At 39.9% G+C, this 26,283-nt stretch overlaps 1 protein-coding gene across 4 annotated transcripts; it reads left to right on the forward strand.

Moving 5' to 3' along the window:
- On the forward strand, positions 1-26,273 carry TDG (thymine DNA glycosylase). Of its 4 annotated transcripts, none has more exons than XM_082849419.1 (10): positions 1-100; positions 14,501-14,637; positions 16,823-17,064; positions 17,887-17,956; positions 19,786-19,921; positions 20,123-20,205; positions 20,285-20,379; positions 22,536-22,707; positions 23,129-23,254; positions 23,683-26,273. In XM_082849419.1, exons 2-10 carry the CDS (start codon positions 14,550-14,552, stop codon positions 23,814-23,816), a joined length of 1,146 nt encoding a protein of 381 aa, XP_082705545.1. In that variant the 5' UTR covers positions 1-100; positions 14,501-14,549; the 3' UTR covers positions 23,817-26,273. The 4 variants fall into 4 exon arrangements, with proteins under 4 accessions (XP_082705545.1, XP_082705543.1, XP_082705544.1 ...); XM_082849417.1 differs by lacking the exon at positions 1-100 and adding an exon at positions 6,579-6,736; XM_082849418.1 differs by lacking the exon at positions 1-100 and adding an exon at positions 6,579-6,736 and having other exon boundaries at positions 23,686-26,273.
- The last annotated feature ends 10 nt before the right edge of the window (positions 26,274-26,283 follow it).

Below are 26,283 nucleotides of genomic sequence, written 5' to 3' on the forward strand. Positions count from 1 at the left end.
CCAAGGAGTCCTTCCCAGAACTTCTGCTGCCAGTGTCCTTGTCCCCACGGTGAGCCAAAGCCAGCCCCTGCCTCTGCAGGAGACCCTCCAACAGCAGCAGGTGGTCTGGTTCTGTCTCCCCTGGGGTCATTGCTCTTTGCCCTGGGTCCCGATGCACACACTACTTTGTGTGTGCCCTCCAAGTGTGGAGTCTCTGTTTCCCACAGTTCTGTCAAAGTCCTGCAATCAATTCCCACTAGGCTTCAAAGTCTGATTCTCTAGGAATTCCTCCTCCCATTTCCCAGGTTGGAAAGCCTGACGTGGGGGTCAGAACCTTCACTCCAGTGGGTGGACTTCTGTGGTATAAGTGTTCTCCAGTCTGTGAGTCACCCACCCAGCAGTTATGGGATTTGATTTTACTGTGATTGTGCCCCTCCTACCATCTCATTGTGGCTTCTCCTTTGTCTTTGGATGTGGGGTATCATTTTGGTGAGTTCCAGTGTTTTCCTGTTGATGATTGTCCAGCACCTAGTTGTGATTTTGGTGTTCTCACAAGAGGGAGTGAGAGCACGTCCTTCTACTCTGCCATCTTCGTTCCAATCTGGAATTCACGTTTATTTTTGAATTATGGTTTTCTCCAGGTAAGTCTGTGACCCATTTTGAGCTAAACGTTTTGTATGGTCTGAGGTGTGCACCCCAGTCTTATTTTGTTTGCATATGCCTATCCAATTGTTCTAGCACCATTTGTTGAAAAGACTGTGCTTTCTCCACTGAAAGCATACCTTTGTGGAAAATCTGCTGACCAGTTGTCTATGTATGTATGTGTCTATTTCTGGACTCTATTATTTTCCTTTGATATATTGTTGTCTATCATGATACCACACTGTCTTGATTACTGTTGACTTATATTAAAAATCAGGTAGTGTTAGTCCTCCAATTTTGTTCTTTGTTCTTTCTTTCTCTCTTTTTTTTTTCTGTTATATTCACTAGTTTATTTTTTTAGATTCCACATATAAGTGATATCATACTGTTCTTTCTTTTTAAAGAGTTGTTTTGGCTATTCTAGATCTTTGCCTTTCCATATGACTTTTAGAATCATCTTGTCAATTTCTACAAAAAAGCCTACTAGGATTTTGATTGCCGTAATATTCAATCTGTGATCATCTTGACAATATTTAGTCTTCTGACCTATGAACACATGTATCTCTCCACTTATTTAGGTCTTACTTAATTTCTCTCAGCAATATTTTTGTAATTTTCGGGAAACATCCTTTATCAGATTTATCCCTAAGTATTTCATATTTTTTGATGCTATTGTAAATGGTGCTTTTTCTGATGGCTTGTTGGTAATATATAGAATACAATTGATTGTCCTATATTGATCTTTTCTCCTACAGCTTTGTTAAACTCACTTATTCTAGTACCTTTTTTGTAGGTTTCATAGGATTGTTTACATTAAACCATAAAATGAACTCTTAATAAATACAGTAAGTTTTTTATAGATGTCATTTATCAAGTTGAGGAAGTTCCCTTCTGTTCTAGATTGCTTAAAGTTTTTTTTTTTTTTTTTTTTAAAGAAGATGTTGGGGGTAGGAGTTTATTAATTATTTATTTTTGCTGTGTTGCGTCTTCATTTCTGTGTGAGGGCTTTCTTTAGTTGTGGCAAGCGGGGGCCACTCTTCATCGCGGTGCGCAGGCCTCTCACTATGGCGGCCTCTCTTGTTGTGGAGCACAGGCTCCAGACGCGCAGGCTCAGTAGTTGTGGCTCACGGGCCTAGTTGCTCCGCGGCATGTGGGATCCTCCCAGACCAGGGCTCAAACCCGTGTCCCCTGCATTAGCAGGCAGATTCTCAACCACTGTGCCACCAGGGAAGCCCTTTTTTTTTTTTTTTAATCAGAAATGGATGTTGAATTTTGTCAAATCCTTATCTGTATCTATTAAGGTTGTCATAAGGGCTTTTGAAAAATTTGTTAATGTGATAAATCATATAGAATGATTTTTTTCAAACATTAAGTCATCCTTATATTAGAGTCGCTCCTCCATATCCGTGGGTTCCACAACCAGGAATTCAAGCAACCTCAGATTGAAAATATTAACAAAATCCGGAGAGTTCCAAAAAGCAAAACTTGAATTTGCTGCACTCTGGCAGCTATTTATATAGTATTTACATTGTATTTACAACTATTTACATAGCATTTACATTCTATTAGATAATTATAAGTAATCTAGAGATGATTTAAAGTATATAGGAGGGCTTCCCTGGTGGCGCAGTGGTTGAGGGTCCGCCTGCCAATGCAGGGGACACGGGTTCGTGCCCCGGTCCGGGAAGATCCCACATGCCGCGGAGCGTCTGGGCCCGTGAGCCATGGCCGCTGAGCCTGCGCGTGCGGAGACTGTGCTCCGCGGCAGGAGAGGCCACAGCGGTGAGAGAGGCCCGTGTACCGCAAAAAAAAAAAAAAAAGATAAAGTATATAGGAGAATGTAAATAGGTTATATGCAAATACTATGACATTTTATATAAGGGACTTGAGCACCCATGGATTTTTGGTATCCACAGGGGGGTCCTGGAACCAATTCTCCATGGATACCAAGGGATGACTGTACTTGCATAAATTCCACTTAGTTGTGATGTATTATCCTTGTTATATATTGTTGGATTTGATTTGCTCAATTTTGTTCAGAACTTTTACATCTATGTTCATGATAGATACTGGTTTGCAGTCTCTTTTCCTGTAGCATCTTTGTCCGCTTTTGGTGACAGGGTAATGTTGGTCTCATGAAATAAGTTAGAAAATATTCCCTCCTTTTCAAATTCTGGAAGAGTCTGGCAGAACTGGTATTATTTCTTCCTTAAATGTCTGCTGGAATTCACCAGTAAAACGATTTGGGCCTGTAGTTTTCTTTGTGGGGAGGTTTTTAACTACAAATTCAATTTCTTTGATATGGGGCTGTTCAGGTTATCTATTTATCCCGACTGGTCTTCAGTAGTTTGTGTCTTTAAGGAATTTGTGCATTTCATCAAAGTTGCTGAATTTAAAGAAATAGAGTTGTTCAACATAGTCCCTTATTATTTCTTCATACACGTAGAATGTATAGTTATGTCACTTATTTCATTATTACGTTGTTAATTTGTGTCTTCTCTCCTTTTCTTTCCTGTTAAATCTGGTTAGCAGTTTATCAGTTTTATTGATCTTCTCAAAGTACAACTTTTGCTGTCATTGATTCTCTATTGTTTTTCTGTTCTCGATTTCGCTGATTTTACACTCTATATTTTCTTTCTTTTGTTACTTTTTAAAAAGATTTATATATTATTTATTTTATTATTTATTTTTTTGGCTACATCGGGTCTTAGTTGTGGCACGCAGGATCTGTGTTGAGGCATGAAGGACCTTTCATTGTGGCATGTGGGCTTCTCTCTAGTTGTGGCATGTGGGTTTTCTCTTCTCTAGTTGTGGCGCACAGGCTCCAGGGTGCGTGGGCTCTGTAGTTTGTGGCACGCAGGCTCTCTAGTTGAGGCATGCAAGCTCAGTAGTTGTGGCGTGTGGGCCTAGTTGCCCCGTGGCATGTGGGATCCTAGTTCCCTGACCAGGGATCAAACCCACGTCCCCTGCATTGTAAGGCGGATTCTTTACCACTGGACCACCAGGGAAGTCCCTCTTTTGTTTACTTTGAATTGAATTTGCTCTTCATTCTCTAGTTTCTTAAGATGGAAACTAAGGTCACTTTTTTAATTATTTATTTATTTTTGGCCATGTTGGGTCTTCGTTTTTGAGTGCAGACTTTCTCTAGTTGCAGCGAGTGAGGGCTACTCTTCATTGCAGTGCATGGGCTTCTCATTGTGTTGGCTTCTCTTGTTGCGGAGCACGGGCTCTAGGCACGCAGGCTTCAGTAGTTGTGGCTTGCGGTCTCTAGAGTGCAGGCTCAGTAGTTGTGGCACACGGGCTTAGTTGCTCCACAGCATGTGGGATCTTCCCGGACCAGGGCTCGAACCCATGTCCCCTGCATTGGCAGGTGGATTCTTAACCACTGAGCCACCAGGGAAGTCCAGAAGCTGAGGTTATTGATTTGAGACATTTCTTCTTTGCTAACACAGGCATTTAATGCTATAAACATATGATGACCAGCTCTTTGGGCTTTGAATAGCCTTCTGTCTGAAGCCCTCCTTCCTCCTCATGCTCTGCTAAGGCTCACATATAGCTCTGAGAGGGTGGACTCTGGAGCCAAGTTGCCCTGGCAATATTCTTGACTCTGCCACTTAGTAGTTGTGTGAACTTGCACAAGTTATTTAACCTCGCTGTCAGTTTCTTTGTCTGCAAAATATAGATAATAATAGTTACTACCTCTGATGGTTAATTTTATGTGGCAACTTAGGCATGTTGCCCAGATATATGGTCAAACATTATTCTGGATGTTGCTGTGAGGATGTTTTTGGATGAGATTAACATTTAAATCAGTGGACTTTGAGTAAAGCAGATTGCCCTCCGTAATGTGGGTGGGCCTCATCCAATCAGTTGATGGCTTGAACAGAACAAAAGATCTCCCTGAATAAGAAGGAATTTTCAAGCAGATGGCCTTCTGATTTGAACTGGAGCATTGGCTTTTCCTGGTTCTCCAGCCTGATAGCCTTCAAACTTGAGCTGTGGCATCGGTTCATAGGGTTCTCCTGAGAATTAAAAGAATTAATATATGCAAAGCACTTACAACAGTGCATGGTACATAGTCAGTAAATGTAAGCTGCTGTATTACCATCATTATTATCACCATTGTTATTGTTATGAATGTAACTGTTGTCATCCATTCTCCTTGTTGCTATGAGCTGTTGGCCTCCAAGGCCCCCATATTCAACAGAGACACTGGCACATTATTTAATCTTCCTCTTTAACATCTGTCAACAGGACCAACTACATAATTTGCAGACCCCAGTTCAAAGTAAAAATGCAGACCCCTCATTAAATAATTATTTAAGAATTTCAAGATGGCAGTAGCAGAGCATTAAATTAACTAACTATGGGGCCCTTATAAGAGTAGGGCCCTATTCGACTACACAGATCACACACGCATAAAGCTGGCCCTGCCTGCCAGCATCAGAAGCGATTTCCTACCCACGACTCTAGCTTCCCACTTCTTGAGCTTCCCACTAGTAACCTTCACTGCTACTTAATTTTCACAATATGCTTGCCTAATTCATGCATTTAAAAATACATACAGGACAGGGAATTCCCTGGCTGTCCAGTGGTTAGGACCCCTGCACTTCCACTGCAAGGGGCATGGGTTCCATCTCTGGTTGGGAAACTAAGATCCTGCAAGCCGTGACATGGCAAAAAAAAAAACAAAAAAAAAACATACAGGAGTACCTCAAAGATGTTGCTTTAAAACTTTTCTGGATTGTGGTCCTGAGTGGTTAGCAAAACCAGAGAGAAAGAGAGGTTGGGCTGTTGTTAATTCATTCACTCAACAAATAATCACTGAATACCGACCATGAGTCAGGTTCTGAGTGACACCTACTTACTAGTAGGCAGAGTATTCGTAGACATTCTGAAAAGTTTAAAAATGTTGTAAGTTTCACTTAAGCAATTCATATAATACAAATCAATATTTCTGTATTTACTCATGAAAGCCCTTTCCTGGATCCTAGAATGAAGAAGACACAAGTGGCACAGAGCCTCAGCCATTTCCCAGCTTGTGTATTAATCAGTGAGAAATAAACCTTTGTTGCTGTAAACCACTGAGATTTTGGACTCACAGCATAAAATATGGAAAGCTAACTAATACAGCAGCCATGTGTCCCATCAGGCTAACGGAAGAAACAGAATAGCCTATTACCATTAAGAGTTATTTAATGAAGTCCTTGTACAAAAACCAGCGATTAACTTGAGAACTAAAGAAACAAAACCCAGCTTTAACAGCCAGCGAGAATAAAAGAGAGGTTAGTCCGGAAGGTTGTAACGAGGAGGTGATGCTTGAGTGCCATCTACTCTCACAGAGTTTAAACTTTTATATTTTTACATATTAAAAGTAAAGCAGAGAACGGTTTACGTAAAGTTCCACATTTTACAAAGCTGTTTTACAATCACCCTCATTTTACAGATTAGGAAAGTGAGGCCCAATATGGTACAGTGGCCAGGACTCCCAGGTTTTCTGATACCAAAGTCTCTGCTTTCTCCTACATCACAGTGTTACTTGGTAATTAATGCAAATCGCAGTTTTTAATCGGAATAAAATTATCCAGGTGGAAAGGCCTGGATAATTGTGATAAGCATAACCGCCCCACCTACATAGCGCCCACAGAGAGGACTTCCCCAACTCGCACGCACCACCACCGGCCCACCACCGAAAAGCCGAGCGGACAAAACCTTACATCCCCAGACCGGGCCCCCTCCCTGCCTTTTTATCCTCCACCTTTCCCGGAAGACCAAGTGGCGAGCAGTAGAACCAACGAGAGGGGGGAGAACGTGATTGGACTGGCCTGCATCACGTGACAAGCACAGGGCGTGTGATTTGGCTCCGGGCAAACGGAAGCGCCGGATGGAGGGTGGGTCTGGCCTGGGGGGAGGGGGGACTAGAAACTTGGGGGAGGAGCTTGAGCGCCAGCCGCTGTCCCAGTTCTGCCAGCAATCGAATCTAAGTGTCTGGTTATTACCGTACCGCAGTACGTGCCTGGGCCGCGGTACTACAGTGTCCGGTCGCTCGCTTGCCAGGCAGGAGTAGCTGCGCGCGCGATCGGCAGCAGGGAATGGAAGCGGAGAACGAAGGCAGGTAAGGCCGGGGCGGGGCACCGCCCCTCCCCCCGCGCCTTTCGCCGGGTGGAGGGCCGCGGGCGCGCGCGCGCACGCACGCACGCAGGGGGGGGTCTTTAAGGCCACGGCCCCAGTACAAAGGCCGGGGCCGCGCGTGCGCATTGGCGGCCTGCTCGGGCCGACCGTTGCTTAGGTCCCTCAGCCTGGGTTCCGCTTGCATCTGGGCTCCTCTCCCCAGTCCTTCCCGGCACCCAGCCAGCATTAAAATGCGATAATAAGCAACAAGCAGTCTCCGGTTAGTATTTGTTTCCGGTTACTTTTCTTGGCTATATTTCCCTTCACCCTCCATTACCGTGCGGAGCTGTAAGGATGTAGTATCACACGTATCACTCCAGGAGTCTTCATCTAAGAGTTGTAGATTTGCTGTGTCTTCCTTCCTCAAAGGTGTACGTCAGGGGCACAGGGTAGATAACATTGCCGCACTAGAGCTCTTGAATTCTGGGAGTAGGAATAACACTCCCAAGAAGTCGTGTGAAATTGTGTTCTAGTGGTCTTCGGGACTCCCTTAAGAATTTACTTGTAATATGTCCTTTGGGGAGTGTAAGAGGCGTGGAGAGTTTTGCAAAAGCAGAGATCTCGAAATTGGAACCCCAGACGGAAAGCCAAATGAACTAAATATGGTAACAGAGTCTTTAAAAAGGAAAAAAAAAAAAAGGTTTACATTGGAATACAGTACTGTTAGACCTAATGAAGAATTATCGTGACTTTCTGGCCATGGGGCCCTGAACTTGGGCAAGACACTAAACTTCTCTGGGCCTGTTCATATCTGTAAAATAGGGCGTCTGTGGAATCCAGTTGTGACATGCTGTGAGTCGGCGTTATGTGGAAGGGGTGTGCTTAAGTAACCAACATAGATTGTCTTAGAGTTTAGAGAAGGAGATATATGTAGATAAAGTGCAGACTTCATCTTGACATTATGAATCAAATCCTGAAATAACTCCATTTCTTTCCGTGAAGAACTTTACAAATAAAAGAATTCACCAAAACTTGTGGAAATCACTCTCTGTGATCTTCGGATCTGAATTGAAACCTGGGTAACACCTTCCATGAAGTAAATTACAGTCATCTCTCCGTATCCGTGGGAGATTTGTTCCAGGCCCCTCGCGAACACCAAAATCTGGACGCTCAATACCTTAAATAAAATGGCAGAGTCCGGTCGGCCATCATGCCTGTTCCGGAATGCAGATTTGGGGAGGGCTGGTCGTTCACATTGTCAGACCGCACTCAGTGTCTTGCAGCGAAGTAATAGGTCTCTCTGGTACAATGTTTAGCTCAAAACTGTCTGACTTATATTTGGTCTTAACTTAATCCATTGGGTTATAGATCATTTTTTATTTTGATTTGCAAAGCTTTCACCTTGGGAAATATGGAGAATTCTGTGTTAGTACTCTGAGGAGTTTATCCTTGGGCATTCTGAAATGACTCAGGCCCCAGGTAATCCTGAGAAAGTGGTTCTCTGTCATCCTTGACTTTGTGCTAATCAAGGAATGGCATGGAACTTTGGGTATAGTGAATTGGCTATTTACTTTGGAAGATTAATTTCAAAAAATTCAAAGAAAAGAATTCCATAGATGTAGACCCCTTTTAAAAAAAGAGAGAATAGTTCAAGAGTCTAAACAAGTGCTTACAGTCTAACCAGAGAGGGAAAAAGGAAGAAGAGGACCAGTATGTTTCTAAGGAGCTCAAGCATGAAAAGGACGTTTACCAAAGATGGGAAGTAGGATGCCAAGTCAAAAATGACTGGAAACGTGTGACACAGACCACCGAGAATACAGACAGTTAAGATTAACCCTCAGATGAGATTGGGCTTTCTAGAAATGTTAAAGAGACCAAGAACTTTTTTGAGTTAGTGTGGACAATAAGAAGGACAAGAAAGATTTGGGTTTTCTCCCTTGTTCACTGGCATGTTGTTAGTAGATGACAGAAAATATAAGCACTTAGTTCTGATTTTGATTTTTCATTTCATGTTAAGAAAAATGATTGTAGATGGAAAATGGCAGAGTGATTGTTAGGTTTAAAGCTCAAGATCAATGAGGTCATTTAAGAGAACTTTTAGCAGCTCTAACAGAAATCATGTTTCCTGACCCAGATGAGTTGTATTTCAAGTGAGAGGCCAGATTACAGCATTCTTTAATAACTTGTAGACAACAGCAGAGGGGCCTAAAGTCTGAAAATAAACACATGGATCCCTTTTATTTTCCACAGGTGGAGTCTGTCGTGGAATTTATTGACTTTGATCCTAAATAAAATTTTTACTTCTCAGTGGTTATTGAACATACTTAAAAGGAACTAGTGACCACTAAGCTACAGTATAAGTTCAGAATAAAGCAAGACCTACCAGGCTAGGTTCATTCCCTTTTTGATAATGACACTAGGCTAGACAGCATCAGAAGGTGGATGACAGGGGTACCTAGAATATTTAATCATCCCCTGTTGTCTTTGTTACAACAAATGTATTACATAGCAGGCACTGTTTTAAGTGTTTTACATGTGTTAACTAATTTTATTCTCATAATCAATGAATTAGGTGCTTCTGTCCCCATTTTACAGATGTGGAAGCTGGGACATAAAGAGGTTAAGGAAACTGCCTACAGAACTAGTAAATGGCAGAGCTGAAATTTGAACCCACGCAGTGTAGCTTCAAAGTCAGCCTCCCTAACATCTGTACGTTTTGTGGGCAAGATAAGGATAGACTGGTGGCAGTCCTCTTAGGTGAAATCAAAACTGCCTTACTACTGAGAGTCAAGGCCAGGCTGAAGAGAGGTCTATACTGATGTGCCATGTAGTCCTACCCCAACTTCTCAGTGTTTAACAGCTTCAAGGTGCTGAAGGCGTGCTGGTAAAATATTTGAGTGACCCAACTCTGTGAGGGGTTTGTGGAATTGATAGATTGAGTCAGAATCCAGGTCAATCCCAACTGGCTGGAATGTGAATCATCTATTACAAAAAGAGGCACAATCCCGTGCTTAAGTGTAGAAAGAACAGTGTTACAGGTATGAGATGAGGGAGCGGTGATAAAGGGCAGTTTTCATTGATGGTAAATTCAGTATGAATCAACAGTATAATGTGGGTGCCAGTAAAGCTAATGTAATGATTTTGTAATATGTCTCCAGAATGAGGAAGTTGATAGCCCTGCTCAGTTTCAGGATGATGAGGCTATGGAGTATTTTTATTTTGTTTTATCCTAAGCACTAGAAAAATGACCAGATAGTGAGGAAACCTGAAATTATCCTATATGCACAATAGTTAAATGAGTTGGGGTTCTGACTCATTCTAGTTTCTTGTGTTTACAGTTTCTAGTAGACCCTGCACAGTAAATACCCAGTAATGCATGGTGAATACACGCACTTCCACTTAGCAATATTGAATGTAGGCTTTAAATAGTTGTAATGTATTCCATCATAATTTATGTAACTAGTCCCGTTTAGTTGAGCATTTGGATTATTTAGCATTGATCGTTATTTTGTAAGTATTCAGTGTTGTGTATGCTTGTCTAAATGAAGGTAATAAAATGTTGCTATAGAGTGAATGTTTGTGTCCTTCCAGAATTCATATGTTGCAACCTAACATATGGTTAGGTTATTTGGAGGTGGGGCCTTTGGGAGGTGATTAGGTCATGAGGGCAGAGCCCTCCTAATTGGAATTAGTGCCCTTGTAAAAGAGATCCCAGAGAGATCCCTCACCCCTTCCCCCGTGTGAGGACACAGCAAGAAGTCAACCGAAAATGAACCATAAAGCAGGCCCTCACCAGTCACTAAATCTGCCAGCACTTTGAACTTGGACTTTCCAACCTCCAAAACTGTGAGAAATAAATATTTGTCATTTATAAGCCACTCAGTCTATGGTGTTTTGTATAGCAACCTGAACAAACTAAGACAAATATATTTAGAAAAAAAGCAACTTACGTCTTTAAAATAGTAGAAAATAACTGAAGGTTAAAGAAGTTGGAGTCATTCATCTTAGAGAAACCTTAAAGAGTTAGTTTTCTGGGTTTTTTGTTTGTTTTAATTTTTATTGGAGTATAGTTGCTTTACAGTGTTATGTTAGTTTCTGCTGTACAGCAAAGTGAATCAGTTATACGTATACATACATCCTTTCTTTTTTAGATTTGCTTCCCATTTAGGTCACCACAGAGCACTGAGTAGAGTTCCCTGTGCTATACAGGAGGTTCTCATTGGTTATCTATTTTATGCATAGTTGTGTATATATGTCAATCCCACTCTCCCAATTCATCCCACCGCCCCGAGTTAGTTTTTTGAAATGCAGCAAAATCTGAATTAACTGGACTCCTTAGTCAACTCTGTGTGTGTGTGTGTATGCTCGTGCGCACATGCATGCCCGTGTGTGTTTTGAGAAAGACCTTTGGAAAATACACACTTCATCACTTTCAGACAGTGGTAAAAAAACAGTCCTTTGAGCACTGTTGTTCAGGTGAAGGGGGTGTAAATGGAGGCTAGGAGAGAGGAAAGGGTTAACTGCAGGAAAGGGGAGAGGTGTCCAGAACATGTGTGTGTGTGGACAAACACAGATGATAGGAGAGAAAAGTCAACAAGGGGAAATAAAATCATTTATCATGCTCGTAAGTTTGATATCAGGGAATTATAGAAAATTAAAATGCTTTGGGGTTCGTTCTGAGTCTGGACAGGTTTGGTCTTATTTCCTACACTTTCTCCATATATGTGGAAATCACGGAATCTCACCCCTCATTTTCATGCGGAGGGAACAGAGGTCCTGAGAGGATGCTAAGTGCTCCTCTGTTGCTGTCTCTAATACAGAGAAAATTGTTGTTCATAAATATTGCAGAATTCTGAATTATGAAGTGGCAGTTATCCTATATAAATATAACAAATGTATTTAGGAAATATTTTCACATTAAGGTTGAAATAGGTTCATGCTTCTTCCAAATTTAACCATTATTAGATAATAGAAAATTAAATTATCCAGAACTTTAGTTTCCTAGCATTCAGGTTCATAAAGGGTTTGGTACAGGTGTAATGCTGTCTTCTCCAAGTAGTAAGAACGTTGTAGTCCACCCTCTTCCCTTTTGTTCCGGCTCTTAGGAAGCTGTTAAGATAATCAAGCTAAATTGAATGCTCAAAAATAGTACATTACCTCAGAATTTATACATTCTGTTTTTCATAGCTTTCTCTATTTCTTTTCTACTTAAGCTTACTGTAAAGTGCCAGGGATAATTTTAGAAGGATTAAGGGGCACATCCATATTATAGCCAAGTTTCTGGATTATTTTTAAAAAATTGATGCATATCTCTTAAAATAAGACCACATTTTCTCTTCCGTATTTTTCACTTTTTCTTCAGCCAGCTGAATTCTGAAATTTTGGTTTTCAGTTTCTGAAAGTCAGAATTTAATGACCCCTAAATATGCTAAAGGAGCCACATTTTGGAAATTCATTTTTTGAAGTTCAGAATCCTTTCGTAATGGGAGTGGTGTTTCCCTTGTCTTCATATTTTTAAGAGTGGATTTTTGTGAAGTGCTCAAAATGGGACAAATATGTGAAACTCTGAGAGCCGTAACAATAAACATGGGGGAGAGTGGGACGCTGCCTTCCTGACAATGCGACACTCACTTATTGTGACCACATGAGTTTTCTTTTATATATTCTAGCTGAAAGGGGCTATTAGATCTCAGGAAACCATCACTGGCCACAGTCCGAAGTTACAGTACGTTTTACTGGAATTTCCAAGGGTAGCCACATGAGATCTCTCGACTAACCTAGCTATATAACCAGCTCCTCGTTAGCATATCTCAGTCATAAACACAGCCAGTATTTGGACAATTTATCCAAAAGTGCTATGAATATTATTAAAGAAAAGTGTGAAAAAAGAGAACATTTGACTTTGTGCCAGGCAAGGTTTAAGCCCTTTGCTTCTTTTCAATTTTACAGCTTAACTTCTAGTCCTTGTCTACATACTTTCTCCATGAGCAGCCTTAGCTCACAATGTTATTTTGTATTCTTTTCCACTTTATTATATATTAAACATTTTCTGTGCTTTTACATATCAATAAATTTAATTTTTAGTAGCTGCATAGTAGACTCATGTTAATGTACTATAGTTTACTAAATCATTGTATTGTCTTTATTTTTTCATATAATTTGAAAACAATGTATTTAAAGAAATAAAACTCTTAAGATACATAGTTTAATATCTTTCTCACTAATTCTTGATCTTTTCTTTACCATCTTACCCTTAAAGATAGCTTGAAGCTAGAATGCTTCGCCATTGTTTTGTCCATTGAGATTGGGCCCCCGTTTTTCTTTGAGCATCCAGTGTTCTAGCCTAGCCACCCACAGGTAGTTTGTAACCCTGTGTCTGCCTGGGCCGTTTAAGTTTATCCTGGGGAATGTCTTAGTTTGCCTTCTTTTTTTAAGAACCAAGTTATTAAGGTATGATTTACATGTTGTAAAGTTCATGCATTTACCGTGTCTAGTTTGCCTTTTTAACCTCAGCTTTATGAGCACCCTGTTTTCTTTGTCCACACATCACAGAAAAAGAAACTATTAAGCTTGCCACAGAAAACATGGCTTTTCTCTCCAAATGGTAAATGATACTTATCCATTTTATTTCCTAGTGTTTTTCTTCCTTCTGCATATTTAGTGGCATTTTCTTGGCATCAGCTGTAACTCAGGTTCCATAAAATGTGGTTTACTTACCTAGCTTTGTGCTGATAACAACAGCTTGGGGTAGTGGTTTATAGTCACCAGAAATATTTTTAGCATTTGTTTTCTGTGAAGGCCTGTGTTCCTTACATTGAACAGAACACTTTGAACAGAGTTTAAATCGTGTTCAGAAGAGAGGTTTAGAGTAGTCTTTTCCATAAATTCACAGATATTTATGGAAATGTCCATTTCTAGTCCTCATTTAGTGGCCAAAAAAACCCAGCAACCGTTAAAAAAAACAGATCCAATGAATACATAAGTAAACAGGCAAGTAAATCAAAAGAGAACCTTAAGTTCTTAAGGAATGGGGAGATGTTGGTCAAAGGGCACAAACCTCAAGTTATAAGATTAATAGGTTCTGGGGTTCTAATGTACAGCATGGTGATTATAACGAATAATGCTGAAGGATATACTTGAAAGTTGCTGAGAGAGCAGATCTGAAATGTTCTCACCACAAGAAAGAAATGGTAATTATGTGCCCTGGTGGAAGTGTTAGCTAAGGCTATGGTGGTAATCATTTTGCAGTATGTGTGTGTCACATCAACACTGTTGTACACCTTAAACTTATACAATGTTACATGTCAACTATATCTCAATAAAACTGAAAAAAGAAGTTTAAATTGCAGGGGATCTTTGGACAAGAGGATTAAATACTGAAGATAGGAATACAAATTATTTTTGTGGATATTTCAACCCTGTATGGGCTGGTGGGCCTTTCAACTGTCTACTAGAAAATTCCCATGATCTCATTTCAGGGAAGTACAGGCTTACCTGACAGGACTGGTAAGCTTTACTGATGACACATTTTGTCATTAAAACAGTGTGAGAGTTAATTATAGATGGTTAGTAGGCACCCAGTAAAGGATGGGTAAATGTGTACACATGGGAAGAGATCTTCTTCCCCTCTTTGCTCCTGTTGTCAACTCTAAATAAATACTATAATCTGGTTACAAATATTTGGATCCTGACGGTTTTTTAGAGCTGATCATTTAACCTTAGTTTGGGTAATTTTGTCTTCTTATCTTATCCTTGATTGTTCTTTCAGCTGTCCCCTTCAGCACGCGCAAGCTTTTTATACATTTCCATTCCAACAAATGATGGCTGAAGTTCCTATGGCAGTTATGAATGAACAAGAAATGCCGGAAGTTCCAGCCCCAGCTCCTGCTCAGGAACCCACACAAGGTAGTTTTCACCAGGATACTTTGGAAAATTAGCTACTGCATTAGCCAACATATTTAAGAAAGGGTTTAATGATGATTTTTTTTTTTTTTTTTTTTTTTTGCGGTACGCGGGCCTCTCACTGTTGTGGCCTCTCCCGTTGCGGAGCACAGGCTCCGGACGCGCAGACTCAGCGGCCATGGCTCACGGGCCCAGCCGCTCCGCGGCATGTGGGATCTTCCCGGACCGGGGCACGAACCCGTGTCCCCTGCATCGGCAGGCAGACTCTCAACCACTGTGCCACCAGGGAAGCCCTTATGATGGGTTTTAACTCTGTTTTTGTGTTAAAAAATTTAATCCACTTTTTAAGTACTTAATAAGTGCCAGGCACTGTGATAGGTTTTGGGGAATAAAAGAACATGGATCCTGCCCTCAAATATCTCCTAATCTAGTCAACATGGAACTCCTCTGTACACTAAGTGGTGCAGAGGGGCACAGGATGCTGCGGGGCTGGCACCTAACTTGGGCTGAGGCTCAGAGGCAGCTTCCCAGAGCTCTGAAATTCAGCAGTGAGGGAGTAGCACGTGAAGCACATGACAAATGGGTTGGGGAAAATTCCAGGCCAAGGGAGCAGTGTGCACCAAACCACAGACATGAAGAAGCATGACACAGTTGAAAAACCGTGATTCTGTGTTATTGGAGTCTGGAGTATAGCAAAGAAATGGTGAGAGGTGAGGCTGGATTAGGGGTCAGTCGAGGCTTCTTGTTTAACCTAAAGAATGTGTGTTCTATTCTGAAGGCGATAGGAAGCTGTTGAGAGAATGGAATTAGAGGGGGACTTAAATTGATATTTTAATATCATAGAGGATAGACTATAATAGAGATATATCATACTATGTATCTAATAATAATAATATATATGATAATATGGTAGAGAGCAGGGCAGAACTTGGAGGTGAGGCCGTGGTTCATGGATTTCTTGCTGGAAGTGAGGGAGAAAGAGGTACCATTCACCAAGACAGGGAGTTAGAAGAGAGGAGAACAGGTTTGGGGGTAGATGGTGGAGAGGGTAACGATTTTCCTCAGCGTAGCAGTACGGTGTAAGGAACGTGCTCAGAGTTTCAGTTTATGGTTGCAGGAGCACATCTAACTCCACTGCATTGGAGATCCACCCTGCCCTCGACTCTTCTATCTTTCCGGGCAGGGGCACTAGGACTTCTCCAGCCACCAGCCGATGGAGGTGGACCCCTTGGCATAGGGAGTGGCTGAAGCAGTGTGAGGAGGAGAAGAGAGGACGGATGGGAGGCTCAGTTGAGGAAACGCCAAATGGTAGCGGAATGGGATAGGGGCCCGAGACATGAAGTGCTACGGTAAAGCGCTACGGATGACAAAATCAAGACCCCCTTTGGGTAATTTTATGTCCCTGGTGCTTGTCCACAGGTAATTTTCCCCCAAGGAACATCTGCCATTGTCTGGAGATACCTTTGATTGCAATGACTGGCAGGGTGCTACTGGCACCTAGTGGGTAGAGGCCCCAGTTGCTGTTACACATACTTGAATGTACAGGACAAGCCCTCACAGCCCAAAATCATTCAGCCTAAAATGTCAGTAGGGCCAAGATTGAGAAACTCTGCTTGAGGTCCTGAGATCAGAGCCCTAGTCTTCCCTTTTGACAAGTACTGCCAGCCCAGAGAGTCCATCCCCAGCATGTCTCAATTCACCTCTTCGACTGTGTGGGGAACAGGATATACGCTCAGTCCCTAAAACAAGCCCACAAGCCATTTGAGTTCTGCTGGAAATTACGGGGAAACTGAATTAAAATGTTTCCCTTCCTCCCTGTTTTTCTATCTATTTATTCTCTCATTCGTTGACTTAACTATTTATGTATTTATATTTAGAATTCTTATAAAATGGTACATAGATACTTCACATCCCTGGGGAGGCCAAGATGCCCGATAATAGTGTGTGGAAAATCGATCTATGATTATAAAGGACATTTCCTCCCAAGAACGGCTAGCAGAGGAAGGAGGGTGGGATTGAGGCCACATAGACCCAGAAGGGAGGCGGAGGCATTGCAGAGGAGAGTGATGTTGGGAAATAAAAGAGAAAAGTAGAAAGGATGTTGATGGGGTGACTTTTCTGGGAAAGCTGCTAAAGCTTGTAAGTTAAGGTTTTTTGCATCTACGTCTTGGAAATCATTGTGTTTCAGAGACTCCAAAAGGAAGGAAAAGAAAACCCAGAAAAACAGAACCAAAAACACCGGTGGAACCCAAAAAACCCGCTGAAGCCAAAAAATCTGGCAAGTCCACAAAATCAAAAGAAAAGCAAGAAAAAATTACAGACACATTTAAAGTGAAAAGAAAAGTAGACCGGTTCAATGGTGTTTCAGAAGCTGAACTTTTGACGAAGACTCTACCGGACATTTTGACCTTCAATCTGGACATTGTGATTGTAAGGATATTTGTTCTCCTTTGGTTTTATAAATAGCATTAGTGGATTAACTTTACTTAACCATATCCTTGCAAATAGCATTTTGCTGAAAAGAACCATTTCTAAGATCCTCTTGGTAGTAAATGGAGTCACCTTCTTAAGGTTGTATTATATGGGTGAGTTTAAGAGGGTGGGCTCCGGGGCAGGGCTGTTTGCTTTCACATCCTGCCACATGGATATGACCACGGACAAGCCTGAACCTTCCTAAACCCCAGTTTCCTCATTGGTGAAGCAGGGGTGATGATAGGATGAAGGTGGATCCTTTGGCATAGGGATTACAATTACATAAAATAATCCACGTGACTCACTTAGGTTGCATGACGCCTGTGGGTTCTCCGTACATGATAACACTGATTTTGGACTTTGATTTTTGTCGGTAACTGTAAGCAACATCAGCATGGAAACAACTGGGTGGATGATGTGGAGTCAGCTGCTTGTTGGGAGTTAGAAGCAGACTTGTGGCTGGACCTGGGCTCAGGTTGATTGATTGCTCCAGCTCCTCTCTCTTTCCAGCGCAGTTGGGGGTGAGGCTGCTGGGGATATGAGGGAGTCAAACTGGTTTTTTAAAACAACACCAAAACTTTTAATATAAAGGAAATCTCTTTCCTCAAAATGGAATACTTTGTTCAGGTCAGGAGTTGGTACTTGATAAAGCAATAGCTTCTGACGCTGGATTAGATTTTTATTTTAATCAATTCAGTTTTATCCACCCCTCCTCCATGGAAGCCCTAAGACTTAAGCCTACTTTTCAAGACTAAAATGTACAAACATTTTGTTTTGTAGATTGGCATCAACCCAGGACTAATGGCTGCTTACAAAGGGCATCATTACCCTGGACCTGGAAACCATTTTTGTAAGTGGTTACCTTTTTTATTTATTTATTTATTTTTAAAAATATTTATTTATTTGGCTGCATCAGGTCTTAGTTGTAGCACACGGGGTCTTCGTTGTCGCATGTGGGATCTTCGTTGTGGCATGTGAACTCTTAGTTGCAGCATGTGGGATCTAGTTCCCTGACCAGGGGAAGGCCCCCTGCATTGGGAGCATGGAGTCTTAGCCACTGGACCACCAGGGAAGTCCCTGTGGCTACCTTTTTTAATATTTTACTTTTAAACTAGATATTCTTGTAAACAGTTTGGGTCTTTTTTTTTTTTTTTTTTTTGGTTTTTTTTTTGCGGTACGCGGGCCTCTCACTGTTGTGGCCTCTCCCATTGTGGAGCACAGGCTCCGGACGCGCAGGCTCAGCAGCCATGGCTCACGGGCCCAGCCGCTCCGCGGCATGTGGGATCCTCCCAGACCGGGGCACGAACCTGTGTCCCCTGCATCGGCAGACTCTCAACCACTGCACCACCAGGGAAGCCCTGGGTCTTGTTTTTTTAAACTAGATTGTGTTTTATAAAAAGAAACTATATGGTTGAGTAAATATAATACATCTTTTCTATGTGTTTTTACACAAAAATAAAAGGTTTGAAATGATCTGGCGCTGTTAACATTTTGGTGTATAAGAGTGGCGGGGCATGCTTCCCTGGTGGCACAGTGGTTGAGAGTCCGCCTGCCGATGCACGGGACACGGCTTCGTGCCCCGGTCTGGGAAGATCCCACATGCCGCGGAGCGGCTGGGCCCGTGAGCCATGGCCGCTGAGCCTGCGCGTCCAAAGCAACGGAAGAGGCCACAACAGTGAGAGACCTGCGTACAGCAAAAAAAAGAGTGGAGGGGCATGAAAAAGGAGTACTTTCTCTTTTGTTTGAGTTGTTTTCAGTGAGTTTTAACACCTTTTTTTAAAATGATTTTTCTTTTTTGTTACTATTCTTTTATCTACAGGATAGTAACAATAGTACATCGTTGTGCCAGTACAGACAGAATACTTACCTTTCCAGATTTCTGCTCATCTTATTTCTTAGGAGAAATGAAATGCATTGGCAATCAAGCTGTAATAGTTAAGAGAGACTCTGATTGGAGACATTCTCCACAGATGCTTTGTATCTAGCAGAAATTAGTATTGAAGACCCTCATACTTGTAGAGTGAGCTTTAAAACCAAGTATAACTCCTGTTGTATTGTCCTATATAAAAATCGTCTTATCTATTATAACACTGCCTAATAGACAAGGCGTGCAGTAGACAATCAGGAAACACTAGCTGATTAAGTAAACAGCATTAAAAACCTTTAGGACAAATGATAGTAATGTATTTTTGGAACTAATAACATCTTGTCTCCATTATTTGAAAACAAAATTTCTAGAGAAGTTTGAACTTTTCATTTTCTCCACTGTCAAGATGTTTAAATGCCCTGAGTCCACTGGTGTATGTTTATCTGTTTAGGGTTTTCCAGTGGCAGGTGGTGGTACTTCCAGTTACTAAAAAGCTAAACAGTGTCGAAGTTTACTACACTGACTAGCTGTGTACCCAACAAGCATTTACTTTGACCCCCTGTAAAAAGGAGAAAAATAATAGTAATATTTCATAGTTACGACAATTAAATGAGGTAATCCATGTGAAGGACTCAGCACAGCACCCAGCCCATAGTAATTGCTTGGTATGGTATTTGACCTATGTTATAATTTTTTAAATATCCAAAATCTTTTTTTTTTTTTTTTTATTTCAAGAGTAGACCCGCATCAATAGATGGGGCAGAAAAACCTTTGACCTTCTACAGAAATAAACTGAACTCTCTTCTTCACAGGGAAGTGTCTGTTTATGTCAGGGCTGAGTGAGGTCCAACTGAATCACATGGACGATCACACTTTACCAGGAAAATATGGTATTGGATTTACCAATATGGTGGAAAGGACAACACCAGGCAGCAAGGATCTTTCCAGGTGATTGCATAACATTCGGTTTTGTAGGTTGGAACCTTGGTCATGCTGGGTGCCTCGTGTACTCTAGGAGCATCCTACGTATCTAGTTTAAGCTGAGCTTAACAGTTATATGAGTTGATCTTTTATAGAAAGCTATCTGAATTTAGCGTATTATAAATATTGCCATATTTATATTTTGACTACTTTTTAATTCGATTTTAGTAAAGAAGTTCGTGAAGGAGGACGTATTCTAGTGCAGAAATTACAGAAATATCAGCCACGAATAGCAGTGTTTAATGGAAAATGTAAGATTTACTTTTAAATTTTATCTTTTTTCTTTGCTAACATTATGGGCAATGTAAATATGCTTGTATTTCATTTTAGGTATTTATGAAATTTTTAGTAAGGAAGTTTTTGGAGTAAAAGTTAAGAACTTAGAATTTGGACTTCAACCGCATAAGATACCAGACACAGAAACGGTAAGTCCTTAAAACTACATTTGTAAATCAACTAAATATGAATTTTCTCTAGCTAGTTTCCCCTTTTTATTTGTTCTGTCCATTTTTAATTTATGCCGTGAAAAAAAAACACTGTATTTTGTGGAATAATATCTACATATCAACTTGAAGTAATGGTTGCAAATTAATTCAGATACTGTTATAGTTTTATTCGAAAAAGAAACATTTGTCAGATAAATGTCTTTATGACATTATGTTAGTTATGTTATTGGGCTAAAATATCAAGAGGAGCTGGCTCACAAGCTCATTCAAAATATATTTAATGGCATATTCTTGTCAAATTCAAGTGGGTTAGCCCTTATTCAGTTGTGAAACAAACATGTAAATATAGACATGATCCCGATTAGTGAAACTGCTAATCACCCCCCGTTTATATATCCTGGCCCAATCTCATGTTAGAGACATAGAAACAGAACAGCCCCGTTGCAGACAGGCATCCAGCCAACCTGACTGGCATTTGGTGCTATTGTCTTTATACATAAAGGCATCATGAGATAACACATTGGTTTTCAAACTATAATTTCTGTGGAGTTTATGCAGGCATCTGATTCAAAGTTTGCTTCTTAAATATAGTTTTAAGTTTTGTTTACAACTTTTAAAATAAAAATACACATGCACAGACCTCTGTGTTATAGACAGCATTTTAAATGACGAGAAGCCAACGTGCTGACAAGTTTTTGTGGAGACCTCAGAATAAAGTTTCTGCCACCAATATATATTTAATTCTTTTTAAATTTCTTCTATTTTAAACTAATAAATACGTGATTGATAAAGTAGGTTGTAGCACTGGTCATTCTTTAAATTGCAGCCTACCCTTGTCTACTTGGGTAAAATTGTCCAGATGAGTTCACTACTTCCTATAAAGTACTGCATTATTGTCCCTTAAATGCCAGATGAGGCTCAGGTGTGTCTCTTGGATGTGTGATCATAGTAGTGCAATAACAAGTGAACCTGAATCATATCAAGATAGGTAGTTTTAGCTCTTACAATGACCTGTGAGTGCATTTATCTTATAAAATTTATTCTTTATCATGAAGTATTCAGAGTTATTGATGATATTAGTGATCCAGCTTTGAAAAAATCTACTTTTTCAAGTTTCTGGATCACTTTAATTGAAGACTATCTTGAGCTTGGAAAATGTGCTGTTACAAAACCTGGTAGCGTTTGCACCTACATATCTTTCTGAATCAGGATTTTCTAAATGCTGCATAAACAAAAAAAAATAAGTCAATAACGGTTTGTTTTTTTTCTGTAATATATGGTATAGAGGCCAATTTAAAAATTGTAAAAAATTGCAACTGGAAAGTCCAAAATTCAGCAGCCTCACTCTTTTATGTAAGATATAAATATCCTGATATATTTTATGCTCTGTGAAGGACAATTTGTCATCATCATCCAAAAATGATAAATGCAAGTATCTTTCTTCCTAGCCATTCCACTTCTAGGAATTTATCCAACAGATAGACTCACACATATTCAAAATTAAATATATACAAGGTTTTTTACTACAGCTTATAATATTAAAAGATTGGAAACAACCTAAATGCCCACAGGTGGGCTCTGGTTAAATTATGAAACTACTACACAGCTATAAAAAAGGAAGCTTGTTTTACTCTGATATAGATACCTGATACTGAATTTGATACAGAATTATCTCTGAGATACATTGTTGAGTAAAAAAAGCAGGGTGCAGGATAGGGAATAGAGCATGTTACCATTTGTGTGTTTTTAAAAGGGGTGAGGGAGAGTACATATATCAGATACATTTATTTGATTATATATTCATGGAAAACCTCTGGAACTAGCAATTGATTGCCCTTGGAAAAGAGAACTAGGTGGATAGAAACAGAACTTAGAGGAAAGACTTTTCATTGTATACTTATATGTCGTTTTGTACGAACACTGGGGGAGGCGGGAAGCCTCATTGTTTTTGATTTATTGACTTTGTACTAAGCAAATATTACAAATTTGAACTCAAACACAGCTAGTTTTATTGATTTTGCATATATTTATATAAGTATCAAGTTATTAACCGAAAGAAAGATTTTCTAATCTCAAGATGAGTGGATTCAATAGAATTGTAAGATTTCTATAACTACAAAATGTTATGATTCTAGCTCTGCTATGTTATGCCATCATCCAGTGCAAGATGTGCTCAGTTTCCTCGAGCCCAGGACAAAGTTCATTACTACATTAAGCTGAAAGACTTAAGAGATCAGTTGAAAGGCATTGAGCGAAACACAGACGTCCAAGAGGTGCAATATACATTTGACCTGCAGCTAGCCCAAGGTATGTTACCACTGTCACTCCTGTTGTTTGTTTCATGTATATCTACATTATAGAAAGTATGCTGTGAATTTTAAATTAAGCAGGAGCGAAGAAAACAATTATATTAGCACCCAGAGTGCTCTGATAACAGGTGTTAGTCACTATTAAAATCCTTTTCCCAAGGACTTCCTGTCTCATCTGGGCGCTCCTGCAGATGTCTAGGAGCCAAGAAACAGTGCAGCTCACCTCAAATTAAATCTAATAGGTTTTGACAGCTTTTATGAGTTAATTTGGTTTATGTTACAAAGAGTTTAAAGCGAAAGTTGTGTCTCAGATGTGATATTCAAGAAAAAGATTTGTTCACGATAATGTTTTTTGAATAAAGCTATCTTCAAAATTGTTATACAAAATCAGTTTTAAATCCCTTTTACCCTTCTCACAGAGGATGCAAAGAAGATGGCTGTGAAGGAAGAAAAGTATGATCCGGGTTATGAAGCAGCGTACGGTGGTGCTTATAGTGAAAATCCGTGCGGTAGTGAACCTTGCAGCTTCTCTTCAGATGGGCTGAGTATGTCCCCTCCATCTGTTTGTTTCTTTCAAAGACTTGGTTTTGCCAGGATTGGGGAAAGAAGTTTTTTTAGAGAGAGTAAATTCCTGAAGAATGGGAACGGAAATACAAAAATCTATTTAGTGACTTAGAGTGAAAATTCGATTGTTATTTGGTGTTTAACTTCACAAGCTTTTACAGCTCATTTTCTTTAAGTCACTGACTCTAAGTCATCCTAAGTGCATTTCCCTCCTTGGATAACAAATGAGGATTTATCAGTCCATATCTTAAAATAGAATAGAAATTTATAATTGTATTCAAGAAGCTTGCTTAACTATTTTAATAACAGCTCTCCTTCACTGGACTGTTAAAATCTCCTAATTAGATCATTTAAAGCTTTCAGATAGAGTAAACTAACATTCTTCCCCCCTTCCCCCCCCTCCTGCCAGCAGCTGACAGTGGAGGATCAACTTTCAGTGACATTCCAAATGGGCAGTGGATGACCCAGTCATTTACAGACCAGATTCCTTCCTTTAATAATCACTGTGGGATGCAAGAACAGGAAGAAGGAAACCATGCTTAAGAATGGTGTTTCTCTGCCCTGCTTAAATGCTGCAGTTTTAATGCAGTTGTCAAGAAGTGGCCCTCTTGACACCACCTCAAAGTGGTTTGTTAACTGAAGTATTTTATTCATATTTTACTCTGGTGATGTAATCATGGTACAGTAGAACTACTTACGGACCTAAGTACTTTGGAAGGAGAAAGTAGAGATTTTTGTGTATGAGTTTTTGTATTGGAATTAGTCATCATTCCAGCTTTTTATCAACTATCTTTCATTTATGAAGAAATTGATTTCCTTTTGGGAGTCATTTTTAACCTGTAATTTAAAAATGAGTCTGCATATTTACACTTGATTATTAACTGTGCGTAAACTTAGACGCACCGTTATCCCTTTCATGCGTAAGAAGGGCGTGCTGATAAGATTCCCACTGGTAAAGAGGCAAATGTGCTGATTTTCATCTGTGAGATTAACCCTCAGTGGAGTCTCATTTGCTAGTTTTTAGTGGTGTTTGATGGGCTTCCTGAGTTGTATTCACACTCAGACCTCCTTGCTTTACCAGGGGTGAGCATTTCTGAGAGTTGCTTGGTAGTAGAAATGGGGAGTATGGCCTTGCAGCAGCAAGGCTAACCCGGCCTTACATGTCAGGGCCATGAGCCCTGGCTTTGGCCCTCTCACCCCCATGTGCTGGTCCTCTAGTAGGCAGACACTATTCTGCTGGGATGGTTAAGTTCCAGAGAGTGCAGAAGACCTTTTAAATTTTGCTACTTCATCTGTGTTTTACTTGAGAGACATACATTTGATAGGGAAGGAACTGAATTTCTCTCTCAGTATCTATCACCATTCAAATTTTATCCTCCTTGGCTTTAAGCATGTAACATGGAAATGATGAGAAATGAACTTTCAGACTGAGTAACAAGATGCTGGAGGTGTTTGATAATCTTATTTAAACTGGTGCTTTATGTACATGAGATGTACTAAAATAATACAGGATTTTTCTTGCTAGGTAAATCGAATAAGCCAGTAATTTTAAAAAATTCTTTCTCTTCATCATTGCTCTTTGTTACTGTGGACTAAGTGAACCTCATGGCCAGGTTACTTTGAAGTAATGTACCTTTGTGATTTTCTAATGCATTTTCCATGGTGCTACAAATAGTCCAGACTACTGGGCCTGGTGGATATCAAAGCTGGGTATTCAGAAATGCCAGTTGCATTTACTCCTGATCACTTCTGAATATTCTGATTTTATACCTACCCAGGGAGCATGCTGTTTCTTGATATGAAAATATTTATGAGGTTTTGTTTTTTTTCTAAAAGGTTATATGGCCTGTTTTTTTTGTAATAAGAGATACAAATTATTGTTGTGAATCTTACCATGCCTTTGTAGCTATAGCTATGATGGATTTTATTTTTCCTTTAGTCTAGGTAAAGCTGTGTAAAAGTCATTCGTGTTATTTAAATCACGTACTGTACTGCTGTTTACATGGATGTTTTGTGCAGGTGCTTTGAAGTGCCTTGCATCAGGGATAGGAACAATTTAATTATTTTTTTCCTGGGACTCTGTAAAGCATGTAACTAGGTATTGCTTTGGTTTTTAACAATTACAGCCTTACATAGATTTTTTTTTTTTAGTGGAGAAAATACCTTTTAAATTATGATGGACACGCACTAGAGAATGGGTTTGAAGATTTTTTTCAAGCATACAATAATGGTGTTTTTCATTAAATATGACAGATGAACAGTAAATGTTGATATACCCTATATACAACAATATGAGACTTTTTCATTAAATAATATTTAAAAAGTTTTTAAATTCATTTGAAAATCTGATGGTTTTTACAATAAAAAATATTGAAGATGATTATCCTTAAGTTGCATTGTCTTCTTTAGCAAGACTTACTGGTATTCTTTCCCCTCGTTAACCTGAGATCAGTTTGTCTTCTACTATATTTAACATGTAGAATAATATATAATTAAAATCATTAAAAATCTATGAATATTTTATTTTTTTTAGACATTTCATGTTTTAAATGTAATATATTGTTCTACCCAAGACAAGACTGACAACCTGTTAAAAAATATCTACATGTGAGGGCTTCCCTGGTGGTGCAGTGGTTGAGAGTCCACCTGCCAATGCAGGGGACACGGGTTCGTGCCCCAGTCCGGGAAGATCCCACATGCCGCAGAGCGGCTGGGCCCATGAGCCATGGCCGCTGAGCCTGCGCGTTCGGAAAAATTAAAAAAAAAAAAAAAACTACATGTGAAAAATATATTTAGAAATGTTTTAAATTTGTGGCTATAATTTTCACTCAGAGTTAAGCAAATTGATTGCTGAAATCTATCTGGGTTTATTTCTTCCCAATAGCATGTTTCACTCACATTATCTTCTATAACTGCCACTTGTACTTAAGTAAATCAATACCTATATGATTCAAGGTACTGTTTGTACACAGCAGGGTTTTTTGTTTTTGTGGATCATTTGTATCAAAGG

The sequence above is a fragment of the Leucopleurus acutus genome (assembly GCF_964270905.1).
Source record: "Leucopleurus acutus genome assembly, chromosome: 11".
Classification (NCBI taxonomy): Eukaryota; Metazoa; Chordata; class Mammalia; order Artiodactyla; family Delphinidae; genus Leucopleurus; species Leucopleurus acutus.